This window comes from Thermobia domestica, chromosome 1, assembly GCF_964235325.1.
Source record: "Thermobia domestica chromosome 1, izTheDome1.hap1.1, whole genome shotgun sequence".
Taxonomy (NCBI): Eukaryota; Metazoa; Arthropoda; class Insecta; order Zygentoma; family Lepismatidae; genus Thermobia; species Thermobia domestica.
The window spans coordinates 167088502-167107440 of NC_137454.1; the positions used below are offsets into that span (position 1 = coordinate 167088502).

General features: G+C 36.5%; 1 protein-coding gene across 4 annotated transcripts in view; it reads left to right on the forward strand.

Moving 5' to 3' along the window:
- LOC145690817 (unextended protein-like) overlaps positions 1 to 18939 on the forward strand; it is a 218879-nt gene that overhangs the window by 168265 nt on the left and 31675 nt on the right. For 3 of the 4 annotated variants that reach the window (XR_014132287.1, XM_081766122.1, XM_081766140.1), the window contains exons 6-9: positions 758 to 904; positions 4112 to 4246; positions 10221 to 10357; positions 12949 to 13078. Coding sequence is in view for 3 of the 4 variants with exons in the window: in XM_081766122.1 (XP_081622248.1) it covers positions 758 to 904; positions 4112 to 4246; positions 10221 to 10357; positions 12949 to 13078 (549 nt within the window). In the remaining variant the exon portion in view is untranslated. The remainder of the gene's footprint in view (positions 1 to 757; positions 905 to 4111; positions 4247 to 10220; positions 10358 to 12948; positions 13079 to 18939) is intronic. The other variant, XM_081766131.1, reaches the window with a different exon arrangement.

Consider the following 18939-nt stretch of genomic DNA (forward strand, 5'->3'; position numbering starts at 1 on the left):
AGCACCGAGGCTATATGAAACGTGGACTTCAGTTTAAGCTGGAATGCATACTACCGTAATGCGTTCATATTTCAAGGCTCTCCCATCTGAAATCTGCTAGCCACTAGCCCAACGGGGAGAGCTGGAACATCTATAATCTTGATCATGATTAAACTGAGTGCTGCTCTACATGAGGAATGCTACAGTATTTATCTGGAAAAAATCATGATTTACATGCCTCCATTCCACTACAAATCAGGCTGAATTTGCATGCCATATTAATCACATAAGTTGCATTTTCTTGCAACGTTGTGTGTAAGGTAATTAACCTATGAAAGTGAGTAAATTAAAAGTTGGTATTTTTGTTTCCTCAACGAACATATTTAGTTATCCAAGTCAAATAGTCTTTTTTAAAATTTACATATTTTCAGGAAATTACTGCATACTCATTGTCATAGTTTTCGTTGCAGCATAAATTTCTCTGAAAAGATATAAACTACTTAGAAAAAATGTTAAAAAAGCTTATTTCAGTATGGTGAAACTGGTAAAAAAAAAAAAAAAAAAAAAAGGAGGGGGCTTCTCCATTACTCTGTTTAACTGTTCTTTATTAGCCACGTAACATACATTTTGTGGTAATAGAAACATCGTGTGGATTTATTATTATTGTATTATTTTATTACGATTGATTTTGTGTATATTTAGCATCCTTCATTTATGGTAAAGGTCATGACTGGAACGTTACGTAAAAGTTTTTTTTTATTTCATTTGTATTCTTTAGGTAACAAAGGGCATATGGCTTTTGTGCAGCGTGTCAATACGGAAGGGGAAGGTGATCCATTTTATGAAACTATAGGGCTCGTTACTTTAGAAGACGTGATCGAGGAGTTAATTCAGGCAGAGATTGTCGATGAAACTGATGTTTGGAGTAAGTATCAACACAAAGATTTCTGTGAAATATGACATAACTGAAATGCTAGAATGAAAGAAGAAAGAAAAACCTGAAAATTTTGGTCTTACGTTTTATCTCACAATCTTAGAGAATCCAAAGATTTGATCAGTAATTGAAATGTTGACGGACCCGATTCTATAGTTAGAAGTGAATTAAATGTTAGTAAAATTTCATTATGCGAGGTGCTGATAAAAATGCGTTCTTGTAAATTTATAAGTTGCTGAAAACGACGAAAGATTAGTATTTATTGAATCTGTATAGCTGGTAAAATGTGAAATTTATCACAAGCGTGCTAGGAATTATGTAGAACTGTATTCTTTAATTTTATTAACTTACAACCATCAAGCAAGTAATAATAAAGAGTGTAGACAGTAGAGACCTGCACGGGCCGAATTTTTCGGCCCGAGCCCAATCCAGCCCGAACGTACCTAGGCCCGGCCCAGCCCGGGCCCGAAAAGTTTTGGAGATTTTCGGCCCAAGCCCGGCCCGGCCCGATAAGTTTTTTAAAATTCTTGGCCCAAGCCCGGCCCGGGCCCGATAAATTTTAAAAAATTTTGGCCCGTCCCCGGACGATAATTTTTTTAAAAAAATTAGCTCGAGCCCCAATCTTTCTCAAAATTTAGTACTAAATTTTACCTAACCTCAGAAACATTTACTAATCTCTGGTTTACAACCTGACGCTTGCCTCCCGAATGTTACCATTGCCTCCTAGAACTTTGCCTGTCATCGAGAGAACAAAATCTCCATTCCCTGTAACAAAAATCTAACTTAATTGATTTTTAGCATAAAGTGAAGATGGCAATATTATTTAGCGACAGGCAAAACATTCCCACCCCTTCTTGTTATATTTTGAGTTCAGTGAAGGTCAAGGTCAGAGCTCAATTTACCGCATAATGCCTGCAATCCTCTGTAGTGAAAGTGGAGCCGCTAAGCAACACAAACTGTAAATAGCTATTGCATTCTTTGTAACATTTTTCACGGACACACTTCTTCAACGTTTGGCTTTATTCCAATTATCGTTTAACGAAAGTCAATAATTATTAAAGAATTGCAATTGATCAGACCCAGCCCAGCCCGACCTGAAGAGAAATCAGTGTCGGCAAGCCCAAGCCCGGCCCGGCCCAAAGAAATAACAGAGTCGGCCCGCGGGCCGGGCCGGGCTTAGGGCCTCGGGCCAGGCCCGGCCCGTGCAGGTCTCTAGTAGACAGTTTTAAATTGTACAGCAAATGCGAGGTATCATTTTGTCACAATAAGTTCGGATTTGTTCTCCTTTCTTCCTGCAAGCACAACTAAAGTCTTCGCACCATGCTCTGTGATGTTTGCTGAAGTGTATGAATAGTAATGTTGATAACTTTATTCCTGGAGGTATCGCGCAGTTCATCCAGGTCTTGAACAGTTCGTATATATCCTATCCTTCGATTAACCCGATAAGAAAATGTCGGGAGAGCTTAGATCGGGTAATCTGAGAGACCATAGTTCCTTAAAATTATGTGGTCACCAAAGAAACTGTTTATTTGTTGCATGCAGGCATTAAAATGTGATGTGAGCGCCGTCTTATTGAAAATGGCCCTCCGTCAACTCGACCCTGAGTTGTTTCTACAAATTCGTTGAATATGTGACCGTAAACCTTAGTGCTCACAATCTTGTCGAAAAATTGAGGCCAAGTATTCTCAAAGCAGGCATTGCACCTACTTACCAGTTTTGTTTCAGAAAGCAGTGATATTTCGTCAATAACATGGAGATTTTCTGTAGCTCAATATCGGCTGTTTTGAGTGTAGATGTTTCCTTGTAGTGAAACCACGCCTCGTTCGTGAAGTATGTTAGGAAGAGAATATCTGGTTGTAGAGTAAATTAAGTCTGAAACTATTGATAATAACTCACTCATTTGCTTTTTCCTGTCCGATTCCTTCAATTCATGCGTTACATGCACTTCATATGGTTGTTTTCTTCATTTTCTGCCCTCTGACAAATGAGTAACCAGTTTCGTGACTTATTCGATGAATGAAATAAATATTCACACATATTTGAGGTGTTTCAGGCTGATGTTTACCGCTCTCGTTAAAAAGGAGCCAGTTATCTTGAGCTTCTTCACCATCGAAAGAATTGTTAGCTTGCATGGCACATTGCAAACACACCATCTTCGGAATATCCTTTATGTTTCAGTTGGTATTATCCAGTACGTTTTCACTAAATAAAAGCAAGCATGCCCTTGAAGAGGATACTGCATGTTGGTTCATTTATCATGAATAGTCAATAACGACACCCACATTAATTTCCTTTAAGGTTGCCAGATTGATTCTCCCATAGTTACTGCAACAATCAAATGCAATATCGCGTTCATAACACCATCCAAAAGGAAGAAGATTCTAGAAAGGCACCACATTATACAGAATGATTTCTAAACCTTTGCCATTTTGTTGACTCATAATGGGAAAGATTTCTAGGAATCACGAAATATTGCAAGATCATGTAATAAGAACTTTGTAATTTACAGAAAACATTAAGAACAAATACTGCATAACTATAGTATAAGTAGTCATTGCATCTACATACCAATTTTTCCAGACAACAGTGATGTTTCGTCAAAAACATGGAGATTTGCGGCTGTCCAATGTTGGCTGTTTTGAGTGTAGATGTAGCCTCATAATGAAATAATGCTTCGTTTCACGTGTAAAGTATGTTGGAAAGAGATGCTACCACATGAATATACAACAAATATCTTTCCCTGATTTAAAGAGGAATGGTATAAAGCATTCTAACTAAATTTAACTTAAATTGCATCAGTAGAAACTAACAACAATCACAATCATAGAATGGAAACATCTACTCGTGTATATAGTTTGTTCTTCTATCCAAGATTGCAGTTTACTAACAACATCTGGCTAGTATAAATGCTTAAAACATTTTCCACCCATCAATAAGATATGTTTCGATACGTAATATCATAGGACACAAGACTATATATACATCCTCTTTCGAGACTGACAAGACAAAAGAAGATAGAAAATAAAAGCATTGAATATAATGTACTTCTCTCGTTTGAATCAGTTTTAAAAGTGGTGCTATGTAATTCAGTTTCCAAAAATAGCGATGTGCCATCTGTAAAACGACTGAATCAAATTCATAAAATATTGATAATTACTTATTAATTACTAATTCTGTGTAATATTTTCTTATTTTTAGCGGACAATCGTACAAAACGAAGACGACAGCACGGAATGAAGCAGGACTTCACTGTGTTCGCTGAGCGACGTGAAAATCAAAGAATTCATATTTCTCCTCAATTAACTCTAGCTACATTCCAGTATCTAAGTACAAGTAAGTAATTAAAATCACAATGCTGGAAAGCAAGTTATACAGCTGCACTTCTTTACAAAAATGAAATGCAACTGCCACTTCTATCATCTTCTTCGGTTACATTTACTATGGACGTAACATAAGTCGAATGCGAAAAATTCAATTTAAACCAAGTAACAACGAAAAACTTTATAACTGAGATAAATAAGAAAATCTGACCAAAGTAATAAGTACACATGCGATATATTTAATAATAATAATAATAATAATACAGTAGATTCCCGAAAACTCGGGCCTAATGTGGACCGCAGGATGGCCGAGGTTGTGAAAATCCCGACTTATCGGGAATGGAATTAAAAAAGAATAAATACGAGTGTTTCCTAGAAAATACAGTACTGTACTTGTAGGTATTAATTGCTACAACAGAGAATAAACTGGACAAATATCCTTAATCAAAGGAAAAGTACATACTTTATGAAGGCAAGAAGAGTGTTTTCGCCCTGCCAAGGTGTAGTCGAGTTATCCGGACTGCTGGGTTATCGAGTGCCGAGTTTTAGGGACTCTACTGTAATAAAAAGTAACTTATGTTACTTCTTCGGCAATTTATCTTTGCCTTCATCATATGATGGTTTAGATGATGTGTTCATATTTCGGCGATGAAGGCAAGTAATAAATCGCCGAAACTATGTTTTTATCAGTATTTTGCTATTGCTTTGATCAGATTTTCTTATTCATTCTTAGTTAAAAATATATCCAAAGCTAGTGTAAATAGTATACAAGAATTTTGTCATTTTTTAGAACTTTTTCATAATAGGCTTCGATTTTTGAGAAAATTGCCGAACCTTTGATTTTTAGAAACGTATTAACATTAAAGTAGGAATTACTTAGTAGAAAAATGTAAAGTTGTTTTGGAGTTTCAGCACCGAGGACATATGAGACGTGGTGTACAGCTTAACTTGGAATTCGAACCACTTAAGCTCCAACCACAAACCAAACCCGAGTCTCTTGTTTCGAAGGCGTGTATGCTAATCTTATACTAACCACAGGGAAACTCATACTATGGAAATGGAAAGATTATGTGTTAAAACATTTTGGAACTATCAGCAACACACAAATATACAAACCTAACCAACTAAATACTCTCTTGATACAAAACAAGAAAGAAGTTTGATTGGTTGGAGTTTAGCGTTTCTTTTCAGCACCGAGGCTATATAAAGCGTGAGCCTACAGTTTAAGGTGGAATCCGAACTACCATAGTGCGTCCAAATTTCAAGGCTTTCCCACAGGAAATCGAACCAGAACCCTGTGCATCAAAGGTGCGCACGCTAGCCATTAAACCAGCGGAGAAATAGAAATTTGTGAAGTTACGAACGCTTATTTGTAAAGATAAGGAATGCTTAATTGTCTACTTTGAAAGGTAAAATAGAAAACAAATAAAATGTCGCTAAACTTTTTATCTCACAAGCAGAAATTGATAAGGCTATCTTCACTGTTCTTCCTTGACAAGTCTTTTTAGTACGAGGGCCATCCGGAAAGTGGTACCCGTTTGCGCCGCATGAAGCGCTGACGACTCGGGGAGCCGCTGGGCAGGTCAGACCGCGACAGTGGTTTGTCTGCCTGCTCTGTGCGAGATTGCGTGACGCTAGCAGTGCCTGTGTTGTGTTTGTGCTCGTTTATAATGATTAAACGAATTGAGAACCCCGCCAGTTGTGAAGTAAGGGCCGTGATTAAATTTCTTAATACACGAAACGTTCGACCTTGTGAAATTCATCGTCAATTAAAGGAGGTGTATGGAGACAATGTGGTGGACGAGTCGTCTGTTCGGCGCTGGTGTCACAACTTCAACCTGGGGAGGGGGGAGTACACACGACGAGGAGCGTTCAGGGAGACCATCTGTCATTACAGACGAACTGCTGAGGTCAGTAGACGAATGTGTGAGAAACGATCGGCGCGTCACAATTGATAAACTTTGTGAACATTTTCCTAATGTGTCTCGAACAATTGTTCATGAAATTGTCAAAGATCATCTGCATTGTTCAAAAATCTGTGCAAGGTGGGTCCCTCGCATGCTCACAGATGAGCAGAAAACCAAGCGTTTGGCTGCAGCACTGACGTTTCTGGGACGTTATTCCGATGAAGGAGACTCTTTCCTGAATCGCATCATTACAGGGGACGAAACATGGGTTTGTTATGCATCACCTGAGAGTAAACGACAGTCCATGGAGTGGCATCATGCTCATTCACCAACCAAACCAAAAAAAAAAAAAAAAAAATTCAAGACAGTTCCGTCCACCAGGAAACTCATGGCAACCATATTCTGGGATCGACGAGATGTACTGCTCATTGATTTTATGGCCCGTGGAGACACAATTAATGCTAATGCGTATTGTGAAACATTAAAGAAATTACGGCGGGCAATACAAAATCGACGGCGAGGTCTGTTGTCTAGAGGCGTCATTCTCCTTCATGACAATGCCAGGCCCCATGCAGCTGCGAAAACACAACAACTTCTGCAGCAATTCAAGTGGGAAACCTTCGACCATCCACCGTATAGCCCGGACTTGGCCCCTTCGGATTTTCATCTCTTTACGAAGCTTAAAGACTTTCTGGCGGGAAAAAGATTTGACAGCGATGAAGAACTTAAACGAGGCGTGACTGCGTATCTCAATACGCTGGCGGCGGAGGACTATGACGCTGGAATACAAAAACTCGTCACACGGTATGACAAATGTCTCAATTTGCTTGGTGATTATGTGAAGAAGAAGTGTAAAGTATGCTCTTTCCAATAAAAATGTGTATATTTGTTAATATGTACTACTGTGTCTTTATTGCACAAACAGGTACCACTTTCCGGATGGCCCTCGTATTTTCCTGATATTTTTGTTTCTTTTACACCTATTTTATCCTTGGTGCACAAGACTCCAGGAGAAAGTTGAACAGAAATCGCAATTTAAAGCAAGTTAGATGATGATTAAAATTCCTGAGCGTGTTCACTATAGGATTTTTAAGATAATTTTCTTAAAATGACTCGGTCGATTTTATGAATAAAGCTCATAAATAAGTATTTTATTTATAGATCATTAACACAACATAGTTCTCTTGGGAAAAGCCAGAGTGAGTAGGTTTTTTTTCCTATTTTTTTCGAATAATTTTCTAAAATAAAAAAAATACGTTATCACAGTTGTATTCATATTTCATAAATAAACATTTCAGTAAGAACCCTACAACACGACTTAACTCATTTGTCTTGGAAAATGCCAAAAGGACTAATTCACTGGTGAAGGATGAGTGCGTTGATTTTTTTTTTTTTTTTTAATTTTTTTAACAGTTCAGATTATGTTATTCATATTGTATAAATGATTATTTAACTCACAGCTCTACTTTACGACGCATCATGTTTATACTTGGCTGTGTGTGTATGTATTATTTTTTTCCGATGATTTTTTTCGAACATGACCCTGCTGATTTTTCTTGCTATTTTATGAATAAATATTTTCATTGCTTAGTCTCTTCTGTCTTACTTCACAAAAATGTAGTTTAATTTTAAAAAATAATAATAATAATAATAAATTTTCCAAAAACTTCAATTATAGTTTTCTTGATATTTCGGAAGAAAACTATTTCAATAATAAAAAATTCTGTCACTTTGTACCCACAACTGTTGCATTTTGTTACGGATCTATTCTTCTAGAACCTTGTTCACGAAGAGTTACTTCGGAAGCTAGAAGACATTATTTGATTGTTCCGTTGACTGTTCGTGAACATAGTCGTAGATCGGTTCGAAATGTTGAAGAATAGATCCTAGACAAAACAGTAGCTGTAGTAGGAGCAATGTGACTAAATGATTAATTGAGTAAATACTAAAGAGCATCAATAGTAATTGTTTCAATAAAATATCTCTGTAGTATGATAAGCGTTATTGAATAATTGCATATTCTGCAGAACGTATTGTTTTGAAACAGATCTGTAATATTGTATACATTCATAAAAGAAAGATTAATAAATTATGCACTTTGAAGTAAATAAATTACGAATAAGGTTTGAGCAGAAATTACTGTTATTATTAGACTTAAACTGTAGTATATTGTTAGTTATATTTCGGGCTGTCGTGTAAGATTACCCGTTTTAATATTAATGTGAATTTAGTAGAGGTGTAAATACAGAAATAAAACCAGTGTAAAGCAATGGAGGAAGATTATTATCTTCAAGTAAACTCATGTGAATCATCTATTAACCTATATTGTCTTCACCTTTAAGCTGCTTTCTACTAGGAGCCGCAGTGGCTCAGTGGTAAAACGTTCACCTCTGGTGCGTGGGGTCTCTGTTCGATTCCAGCTCGCGCCAAGTGGACTTTGTGGTAGACAAAGTGTGCGTGGGTTTTCTCGAGGTTCTCTCGTTTCTTCCCACTTTCTTCATTCCATCATTTTATTCATTTTGATCATCACCGTCTCTTGTAGTCTAGACGGCATAATCGCGGGACTTAATATTTCATTTCATTTTTTTCTTTTACTAGTGTTTCTTTCTATATTATATACTAGCAGAATACCTGGGAGAATACGCTTCAGTTTGGACATGAAGCATTGATTTTGAATTTAAACTGCATCGGAAATGTCACTGTTGAGCTCAGCGACCGCGAAAAATATGGATTCGACACTAATATCGGTCACGTTTGAGCATTTATATATATATATATCTCCTCCACCCCTAAGTTGTCTGGCTAAATTTGGATTTAACCGGCATCGGAAGTGTCACTGTTCATTTCAACAACCCAGAAAACTATGGATTTGACACTAATATCGATCATTTTTAATCAAAGTGAAATGATAAAAACCATCGCAGGCTCGAACTTCATTTATGTGGCAAAGCGCCTATCCGGTTGCAATGATGTGAACAGACTTTAGGAGAGATGGCTGAAATTCAGCTCCAATATAGAAGAGGCTATGTAGATTCTATATTCCAAAAGCAAATTGCCCTAAAATGGAGGAAACATAGTCAAAGAACGCACAAAACATTAGCATTAATGTCAATGGAAAATCAATTAAAAATAATTCCTCCAACAGCTCACACTTGTCATATGTAGAAGGGACTATGTAGATTCTATATTCTAAAACCAAATTGTTCTAAGATAAATGGAACATAGTCAAAAACATGGAATGTCAGTGGAAAATCAACACCATTTACATTACCATTGCCACCAAACATTATCATTAATGTCAATGGAAAAATTAATGAATAAAAGTTAATTCGTCCACATATCTCAAAAACTATAATAGGGAGATGGCTAATTGAAAGCTTATTTAAAAAAATCAAGAGCTTAAAAACGATATTTAGCACGTAAGGTAAATATGAATGAAACATTGTCAAGAAAGTAAGTTGTTTGAGTAATATAAATAATAACGATAAAGTATATGCACCTTCTTCGAATTACCCAGAGCGTCCCACGCGGAAGTTACGTGCTTGATATACATCACATCTGGATTTGGAATATCCAGACTCGATTTAGGAAGCAACTTGACTTTTGACCTGATCACATGTCACAGTCTGGTCCTTATGGCAAACGGATAGGCTCTTTGATCGAGATCGGTCGCGTGGTTCAAGAGTTATTAAGTTTTATGTATTTTTGTATATCTCCCTCCTCCCCTCTCGTAAGTTCTACCGTCAAAGTGAGATGATGAAAATCATTCCAGGCCCGAACCTCATCTATGTTAAAAATTTGATCGAGATCGGTTGGGTGGTTCAAGATACGAAGTCACAAGCGTAGTCACTTTCAGTTTTATATAATAGATATGTATTCTTAAAATAGAAATCTTACTAAAATGCTGTGATACAACTGTAAACTGGTTTTAGCATTATTTTGCGTAAAAGTACTAATGTGAGCTATAACGAAAGAGAATAATTATTAAGATGTGGTTAGTAGTTGCAGAGAACTCGGTGTGTGTGATAAAACAATTATTTTAGATACACAGCTTTTTTACTGTATCACACTTTTTTTCAGCAGTAGATGCATTCAAACCGGAACATATTTCAGAAACTATATTACGGCGTCTCCTAAAACAGGACGTCATATATCAGATAAAAGTAAAGACAAAAGAGAAAGCTCGGAATGATCCACAGACAATTATTTATCAGCAGGTAAGAGACAAAATGATACAATGCTCTGTTCATTTGTTTAACACTTTTCCAGATATTTTCTTTTGATCTTTGATATTGCTTGTGTTGCACTGAAGCAAAAACCCATATTGAGTAGTTTTTTTGAATGTGTTTGTGTTTTTATGACCAAGAATATGTTCCATTATTTATTAAGTTCGTAGTGTAGATATATTTCTTATTTCGTGCTTTTTTGTTTTGTTTTTGGTGGGTTTTGTTTGCTAATTAAAATCCAGATAATTTCAGAGTAATTAAAATATTAAAGATTCAAGGAAAACACAACGGATAAATTGAAGTAATTATGTAAAAATGAGCATGATGTCCACTTAAGTTTTCCATCCTTTTCAGTTTTCCCTTTCATACGATTATGAAAATGCAACTAATAAATTTTACGATACAATTTAAAGAGCTCGTGGTAGTTGGCAGTTAAGTAAATAATTATCGTGTAGTATTTTCATTTTGCTTTTTAAAACCTTTTAAAATGAAAAACATACGTAAAAATAAAAAGATCTTACTTTGTATCCTGGGAGCAAAAGGGAACAAAGTAAGATCTTTTCGTCTCTAAAAAGTCAATATGTATTCTATAGCAAATATGAGTACAAAAATGTTGAAATATATGATACATTTATCTGATTGTCCCAAAGTAATGGAAGTTTTCATTCCACTTACTATTTGTTGCAGTAATGACTTTTTCTTCTATCCTTTGTGTGTGGAGATAAATGGAGATACATATATATATTAATAATATATATATCTCCATTCTACCGTATATAATCCGCAGAAGAATGTCTGATTCTGTAAATCCATATTTACAGAAAGGAAGAGGAAGAAGAAGAATAAGCAGGGGAATAGAAACAATAAACGGAATAACTATAACTGGTAAGCGTCCTGTCGGGCGCCTAAGAGTATTCAAGGCATGCAATCATAGTATATGTATAGGTTGTCTAAAAAGTATTGAGCCTTTGGAACTTCATTGTGATTAGAAAATAACATAACGAGACCACATATGCACCATTTTGTTCGATCACTTTCTGCCAGTTTTCGGGCATCACCATAATCACGTCGCTATAGAACTTCCATGGTTTCTGGTCAACAAATGTGACATGTGGTTTTCACAGGCCTCTTTTAAAAATAATACCATTCAAGGAGTTCTGCAAAGGCTGAAACAAATAATAGTCTGACGGCGCCAGGTCCAGGCTATAGGGTGGATGCATTAAAACCTCTGAGCCCAGTTCTCTTAATTTCTGACGGATGTATGCGGGTTTGCATTGTCAGCGTAGTGTACGACACCCTTCCTGTCGACCAGTTTCGGTTGCGTATTTCGACTTGCTAGGTGTACTCGCGCTAATTGTCGACAATCTAGATTTGAATCTTGTTCTGCCCAGTGGCAGCACACCGTAATGCACGATGCCCTTCCTGTTCCACCAAATGCACGTCACAGCCTTCCTGGACGTCAGTGTGGGCTTCGTCACATACTGGAAGCTTCTCGCTTCGCCCGTGATCTTTTACGCACATTGTTGTCTTAGCTTATCCACTTTTCCTCACTCGTGATCAACTGCGTTAGAAATGTATCGAGTTCGTTAGGTTTCATTATTAAGATTCGCAGATAGTAATTCGATAAGTAAATGTTCGCGAGTCAGATTATTTGATACTCAAACACCTAGCTTCTTTTTGTAGCCAGCTCTCTGCAAATGGCTTAGCACTGTTTAGTGATGGATGTTCAGGCCGTTGGCGATGTCGTGCCTAATTACAATCCGGTCGTGCTTGACTTCTGCCACAATATTATCTGTTTTTTCTGTGATTAATCTCCCATTACGATGAGCATTTTAAACTACGAAATTTCCAAAATCGAAAGTGACTGAACTAGTTTCTTGGTTGTTGCCGTTGATAACGTATCTTTCCGATAAAATGCACAAATTTCTTCACGAGCCTGTGCAACATTTACACATTTATCGAAATAAAGTTATAGATATTATTACTAAATACTGTATCACTAAAATTATAAATGCTATTAGAAGGGAATCCTGTAGCGCAGTTTTGTGGAAAGTTCACTCATCTTCATGGCTCAATACCTTACGTCTATTAGTAAGAATTCCAATACTTTTTGCAGTCTACTAGCTTCAACTGTCAGCTTTCAAATGATAAGCCTGACCTCTGCGACACATATATCTTGAGATTTGGGATACTAACGCTATCTCGTGCGCAAAAGGCTTAATACTTTTTAGAATACCTAATATATAAAACTGCAAGCAAATTAGAAACTTGTAATACAAAAGGTTAACAGTTTGCTATATTAAGAGCAAGAAAACAATCTATACTTAAGTCAATATTGTCTAATCAACGAGTTGCAGGCAGTGATGAGTTCATTTTTTTTTTTTTTTTTTTTTTTCATAACAAGAATGATCCATGGGAGAAAAACATTTTAGAAATCATACAATACTATAGTATAATTAATACATAAACTTAAACCCAAATCTACGTTAACCTTTCTATGTTCCACACTGCAGACGCGAATTTACATGAATCAGAGATAATTGTGTTTGAATGCATTTAATTCTATTATTTCTAAATTTCAGGGTAAACCGGCGGATTATTTTGTTCTGATATTGGAAGGTAGAGTGGAAGTTACAGTCGGCCGGGAGAATATGACATTTGAAAGTGGTCCATTCACTTACTTCGGATCGCAAGCACTTAGCCAGAATTTTGGTAAGTACACATCTACGGTCAAGTTTACGATATGTAATTCTATGTGGCAGTAAGTGCTTTTCTTTAACTGCATTAGTCCAAAAGAAATATAAACAATATACATGTCGGGTGAACTATTTACTTTGAAACACCCTTTTAACTTTTGACAAAAATTTTGTAACCTCGATACTTGTAGAATAGGTCATGAAATTTTACCTCAGTCTCAAATATCCTTGGTATTTGTTGCACAGTCCAATAGGCAGCTATGGCTTTGGCAAGCTGGCCTTACTCGGATTCTGCTGGCGTTTCATACAAAACGTCTTGATATACCCCCCTTTCTTCCCCCAACAAAATAAAATCAGTAATGTTGAGATCCGCAGAACGCATTGACAATCGATAGGGACCTCCCCTTTGAATCCAGCGAGTAGGAAAGTGTGTAACCAAATAATGGCAAACATTAACATAACAGTGGGCAAGTTTTCTATTATGTTGCACCTACATCCTCTCACGGACATCCAGAGGTAGAGCCTCCAAAATTCAGGCAGTGTATCTCCAAGAAGCTCCAGATACTGTTACCCAGTCAGGCGGGGCGGCAAAATATAAGATCCTGGTAGTTGATTGTGTACGATCCGACCCACAATTTGATATGGAGTCGATGCTGATGGTCAAACATGCGAATGGCACATGGGTTGCTCTCACTCCATACAATAATATTACGGCTATTGAAAATACCAGCACGGGTAAAACAAGCTTCATCCATGAGCAAAACACTGCAGAAAGAAGGGTATAACATCACATTTCTGGATAAACCATTGACAGAACTTCACTCTAAGTGCGGAATCATTTGGCCTCATGTCTTGTACCTGTTGTGTGTGGTCAGGTCCCTTGGTACGAACCACATACTATCATTCGAAGCGCGTACTAATACGGGCAAAGCTGTGGCGCTTGAAGAAAGCGTGTTCGATTTCAGGTTTCCTGTCTTAAAAAATTTATATTCAACCCATCTACCACCTGTATAAATTTCATCATATATATATAATATAGTACATCGTAGTCCGTTCTGTCGTTAGTTAATGAGTTGAACCACACATCTACATCGTTGTCAGGACGCCTCGTGGTGATGTTCAAAAATATGAGCGCTAATGACAGTTGTTTCGGAGCAGTCTTTGTACATTAATGTGGATAATAAGTGCCAACGAATAATAAATTATTCAAAGAAAAATGTACAAGTAATTCTGTAATTATTTTAGCTGAAACAATAAACCGGGTATAGACAACAATGATAGGTAATATATCAGGAATGTATGAATTTGTGTCTTTGTAAGTTTAAAATGTCGTACTTAAACATCGTCGTCACGCAAGAGCAGCAATATTAGTGTACTGATAAAGCTATACCAATAGTATTAATATAATACTAGATAGAGTAACGTTCTTCTATAGAAATATACTATCTCTTCTTCACACTGCCAGTCATATACCATATATATCTATTATCAAGTTAACATCGTCAATATATATAGTTGCTTCCGACCGTTTAATGCTTCTCTTTGTTTGTTGCCCTGAATTTTCCTAATTTCGTATTCTTGAAAGAAACTGAATGATGTAAAAAAAAAAAAAAAAAAGTTTCCCCTTAATCAGAATCTTATGAAATTCTAATAGCAGCTTTCTTCCTGTTCGTATCTTATTACTTGTTTTACTGAAATATGTTTTATTACTTATTCTCTTAATCGAATCGTAGGATTTGTTAAAATTATGAAAGTTTGTGAAGACTACTTTTTCTCTAATATCTGTCCCCATCTGGTTCCATTGATTTTAACCAAGTATGAAGTCACACTAATTATAAGATGTGATAGTGACATTCCTCAATAATTGTAGTAGCTAGTTTAATTTCCGCTCTTAAATATAGGCAGTATTACTGACTCTTTTCATTTCTTAAGAATTTCTTTTTTGCTATATTAAGTGTACTAATTTGAAGGTCTCTTTCATTGAGATGCTCCCACCCGCCTTGAGTACTTCGACTAGAATAGAATCAGCTCTCGGAGATTTGTGATTCCTTAATTTCTTAATAGCTATTTTGAATTACTAGGAGTAAAAATTTCTTAATCAGAAGTTCTGTGGTGTGCATTTCACTGCCTTTTCCCTCGTTTTCTATATTTATATTTAGCAGATCACTGAAACACAGTTCTATATACAATTTTGAGGATCAGCTAGAATATTTTCATTCTGTACTAAGTTCAACCAGGGCTAGGGGTGATATACTTTGGTAACAAGTAAACCTCACCACTTCACTGATGGGTTTGGAAAATGAAACAATTGCTGACATTGTTTCAGCAGGGATGACTATAATATATTGGCACAAATTTTAGCTGCTAATGAGTACTAGGAAAACGGAAAAAGTAAATGGAATCATGAATGTTCGAAAGCGATGTAGACTGTAATGCAATAGTTCCAAGACTTATTTTATCCGAAACAAATGTGGGTACAAGAGCTCTAACGTCAACTATGTTAATCGGGTTAGGAGGTCTGTGTTTTATGGTACTTTCATATTATGATCGCCATTTGGGAATTCACCATATTGGATCAATGTCAACTTTTTTTTCAAATTGAAAGGATGGTATGTAGGATATTAAACAACGGGCTTTTCCGAGCAATGTAATGCACTACTTTTTTTTGTCATATCTCAGACTATCTACATCTTACAGTACTTAGTAAATTAACAAATTCGGTGTTTGTAGCAGATAACAGATGACGACACTGACAAGGAATATAGCCCCATAGATAGCAATCCCATCGAACAAAACTACAGTAATGAGATAAGTGCAAGTCATCAGCATTCATACAGTAGTCTTGGCTTCGCCACTTCACTGGTGCGTTTGTACACTGAAACTGGGACTCTTAAGTAGTAGGGGACACCACGATGAGAGAATAGAAATATTGGTTGCTAATGGTATTTCTAGTCTAGCAGTAACGGTGTCAATTTGGAGCCTAATGCGAAGCCTGTATTATTTGAGTCAAAATCTTAAAAAGTTAAAAGCTGTACATAATACAACGTTGTATCTCATCAGGAATACGTATTGTATTTAGTGTATTTGTAATTCCATGAGGTATTCGTGTGTGTGTGTGTTGGTGGGTGGGTGGGCAACCAAGACAGACGAAAAACGACCCATTAAATAAGACCAACATTACCACGTACCTCTTACAGCAGTTGCATACGTTATGGCTCAAGCAGAAAGCAACGAATATCACAGAATAGGAAAAAAGTAATCGCAATGACATAATTGTATTTCTAGCTAATGAGGAACTGGAATTCGAAATAGATCACATTCTGAATGTTCTAGGAATTGTGCATAATGAGGTAACCAAGAAGCGAGTGTGGAAGCAAAAGGGAGTAATCACACAACAAATTCCGACGATGCTGACCTAACACTAGTAAGACCAAGAGGGTACGTTAGAAATGTAAATTCCGTCACCAGCAAAACGCAAGAAAGGCGCTTCAGTTTTGGTTGACAAGACGAATCAAGTTATTGACTAAATGATATATCTAAACTACGCAAAAAGACAATATGTAACCGATTTTGTATTAATGAATGGACCTATGAACGTATTGTTAGCAAAAATAAAATTTTAAAAAATGAAGGATTATCACGCGAGGACAAGACTTCACTTTTACGAACGGTATTAAATGGCCACTTCATACGTACATGTGAAGTGTTTTTGCAAATGATATCTGACAGTGATCTATAACGAATAGCATGCCATGCTGCTCGTGATGTTCAATATGAACAGTTTAAAGTCTGGTAGGCCTGGCTAGTGAACTTCAAATATTATAATATCGGACTATGGATGACGTTTAAAACAAGACTTCATCATGAGCGTCAGCCACGTATAGTACAAACTGTTAAAGTCTATTTTTATAGCGTCAAAGAGGTGTTACCTAATTCTGACTTCAAATATGTACACCGTGTATGTAATACTGACCACAGTGGCTTTCAATTTGAAATGTGTCGCTTGCATCTGTGAATATAAAGAAAATTGAATTGCAATGTTGATAAATGCTAAGACACATTCGTACACAATCATGCAGGGGCGGATCCAGGACGGACTTCTGGGGGGGGGGGGTGTAATACTGCTTCTTACAGCTACTTTTAAAAGCTCCAAACACTGGGATGGGTTATATTTATGTATATAAAATAAGAAAGTTTTCTCTTCTGGGGGGAGCAATTACCCCCCCCCCCGATCCGCCACTGCAATCATGTCTAATTAATTTAAAGAGAGAGAATTAGTTGGTTCTTGTTGTTCATCGTTCTCCAGTAAAAGAACGGAATAATGTCTATAACGTTGCAGACTGTATTTAATTGATAGCGTAGAGGCTTGGCAATCTACATGCAACCACAGGAAAATCCGGTAAAATGGAATTACCTGAAATGCGAGGATGGTATGTGAATTGATATTTACCAAATGCAGGTAGCAGAAATTTACTTAAGAGTGGTTAGCTGGACATCATTCATTAATCAAGAGATACAGTGTACAAAAACTCCGGCTGGAAAACACTCGAAGTATGACAAATTCCAAAATGGACCACTGACATAATTCGACTTTTTTTTTAACCAATATAAAATATATTGGGGTACCACATACGATTATGCAATAAAGGACCATTCAGAACTGCATGACGGAGATATCATTGTCACTTGGCACTCGGTTGCGTATAATCAGTTTCATTCTCCTCGCCTCACAGGAATGCTTCGACATCTGTTTTGTAAATCAGACTACATTGATAATCCGTTGGATTAGTTTGAGGTGCTGAAGAATTACATTTTTTATATACCTGGTATTCATTTTTGACAGATTTATGACGCTTCATTCTATATTAAGTGCTCATTTGCACTGTAAAATTGTTTTGACAGTTCTGTGAATGCTGTTGATTTGCACTTGTTTCATTTCCGTAATTGTATTCGGTGAGAACGTTATCTAGCTATGTAGTTATGTTACTTGTTAGTGTTATCATCTGCTATCTGCATATAAACATTGAATTTGTCGACTTACCAATACTGGAAGATGTAAACCGTTTGAAATATGAAAAAACTAATTAGTGAATTACATTGCTCGGAAAAGTCCGTTGTAGTTTCATACCCTATATGACCCCCCGTTTTATTTGAAAAAGTTGACATCGATCTAATGTGGCGAATTTCAAGACGGCGGTCATGGTTTGGAAGTACCATAAAACACAAGCCTCCTACCCAAATTACATAATTCAAATTCATTACATAATTTGTACCTGCATCTGTTTCGGAGAAAATGAGGTCTTGGAACTATTTCATCACAGTATAAAATCGCTTTCTCACGTTCACGATTCTACTCCATATTTCTAGAACACATTAGCAACTAAACTAAAATTTGCGCCAATGTATTATATTCATTCCTACTATGTCAGTAGCTGTTCCATTTTGCCAGTCGGTGAAGTCGTGAGGTCTACTTGTATTATTCCCTTGTACAGATCCCTTACAATGTAGTTTTTCTGTTTTCTTCTATAGTCCAGTGCCTTTAGGCAGTTTTTGAGCCAAACCTAGACAAAAATAATAACAAAGCGTAACCACTTGGGTTAGGTTCAGTATGCTTTCCAGAATATATCCTAAAAATTCCCACCTTCCCCCACCTTGGGAAAATCCGCCATCTTGGATTCAATATGGCGACCAAACCGAAACATCGACTTACATTTAAATGACAATATCTACTCACAGAATTAAGCTAGAACTTCGTTCTTGTGTCAGCTTCAAAATAATAGTGTAGACTAACGAATGAAAGTTTGCATCATTCTATGTATTGCATCAATATTGAAAAATGGCGGACTTTACATAAAAAATATAGTTATTCTCATTTTA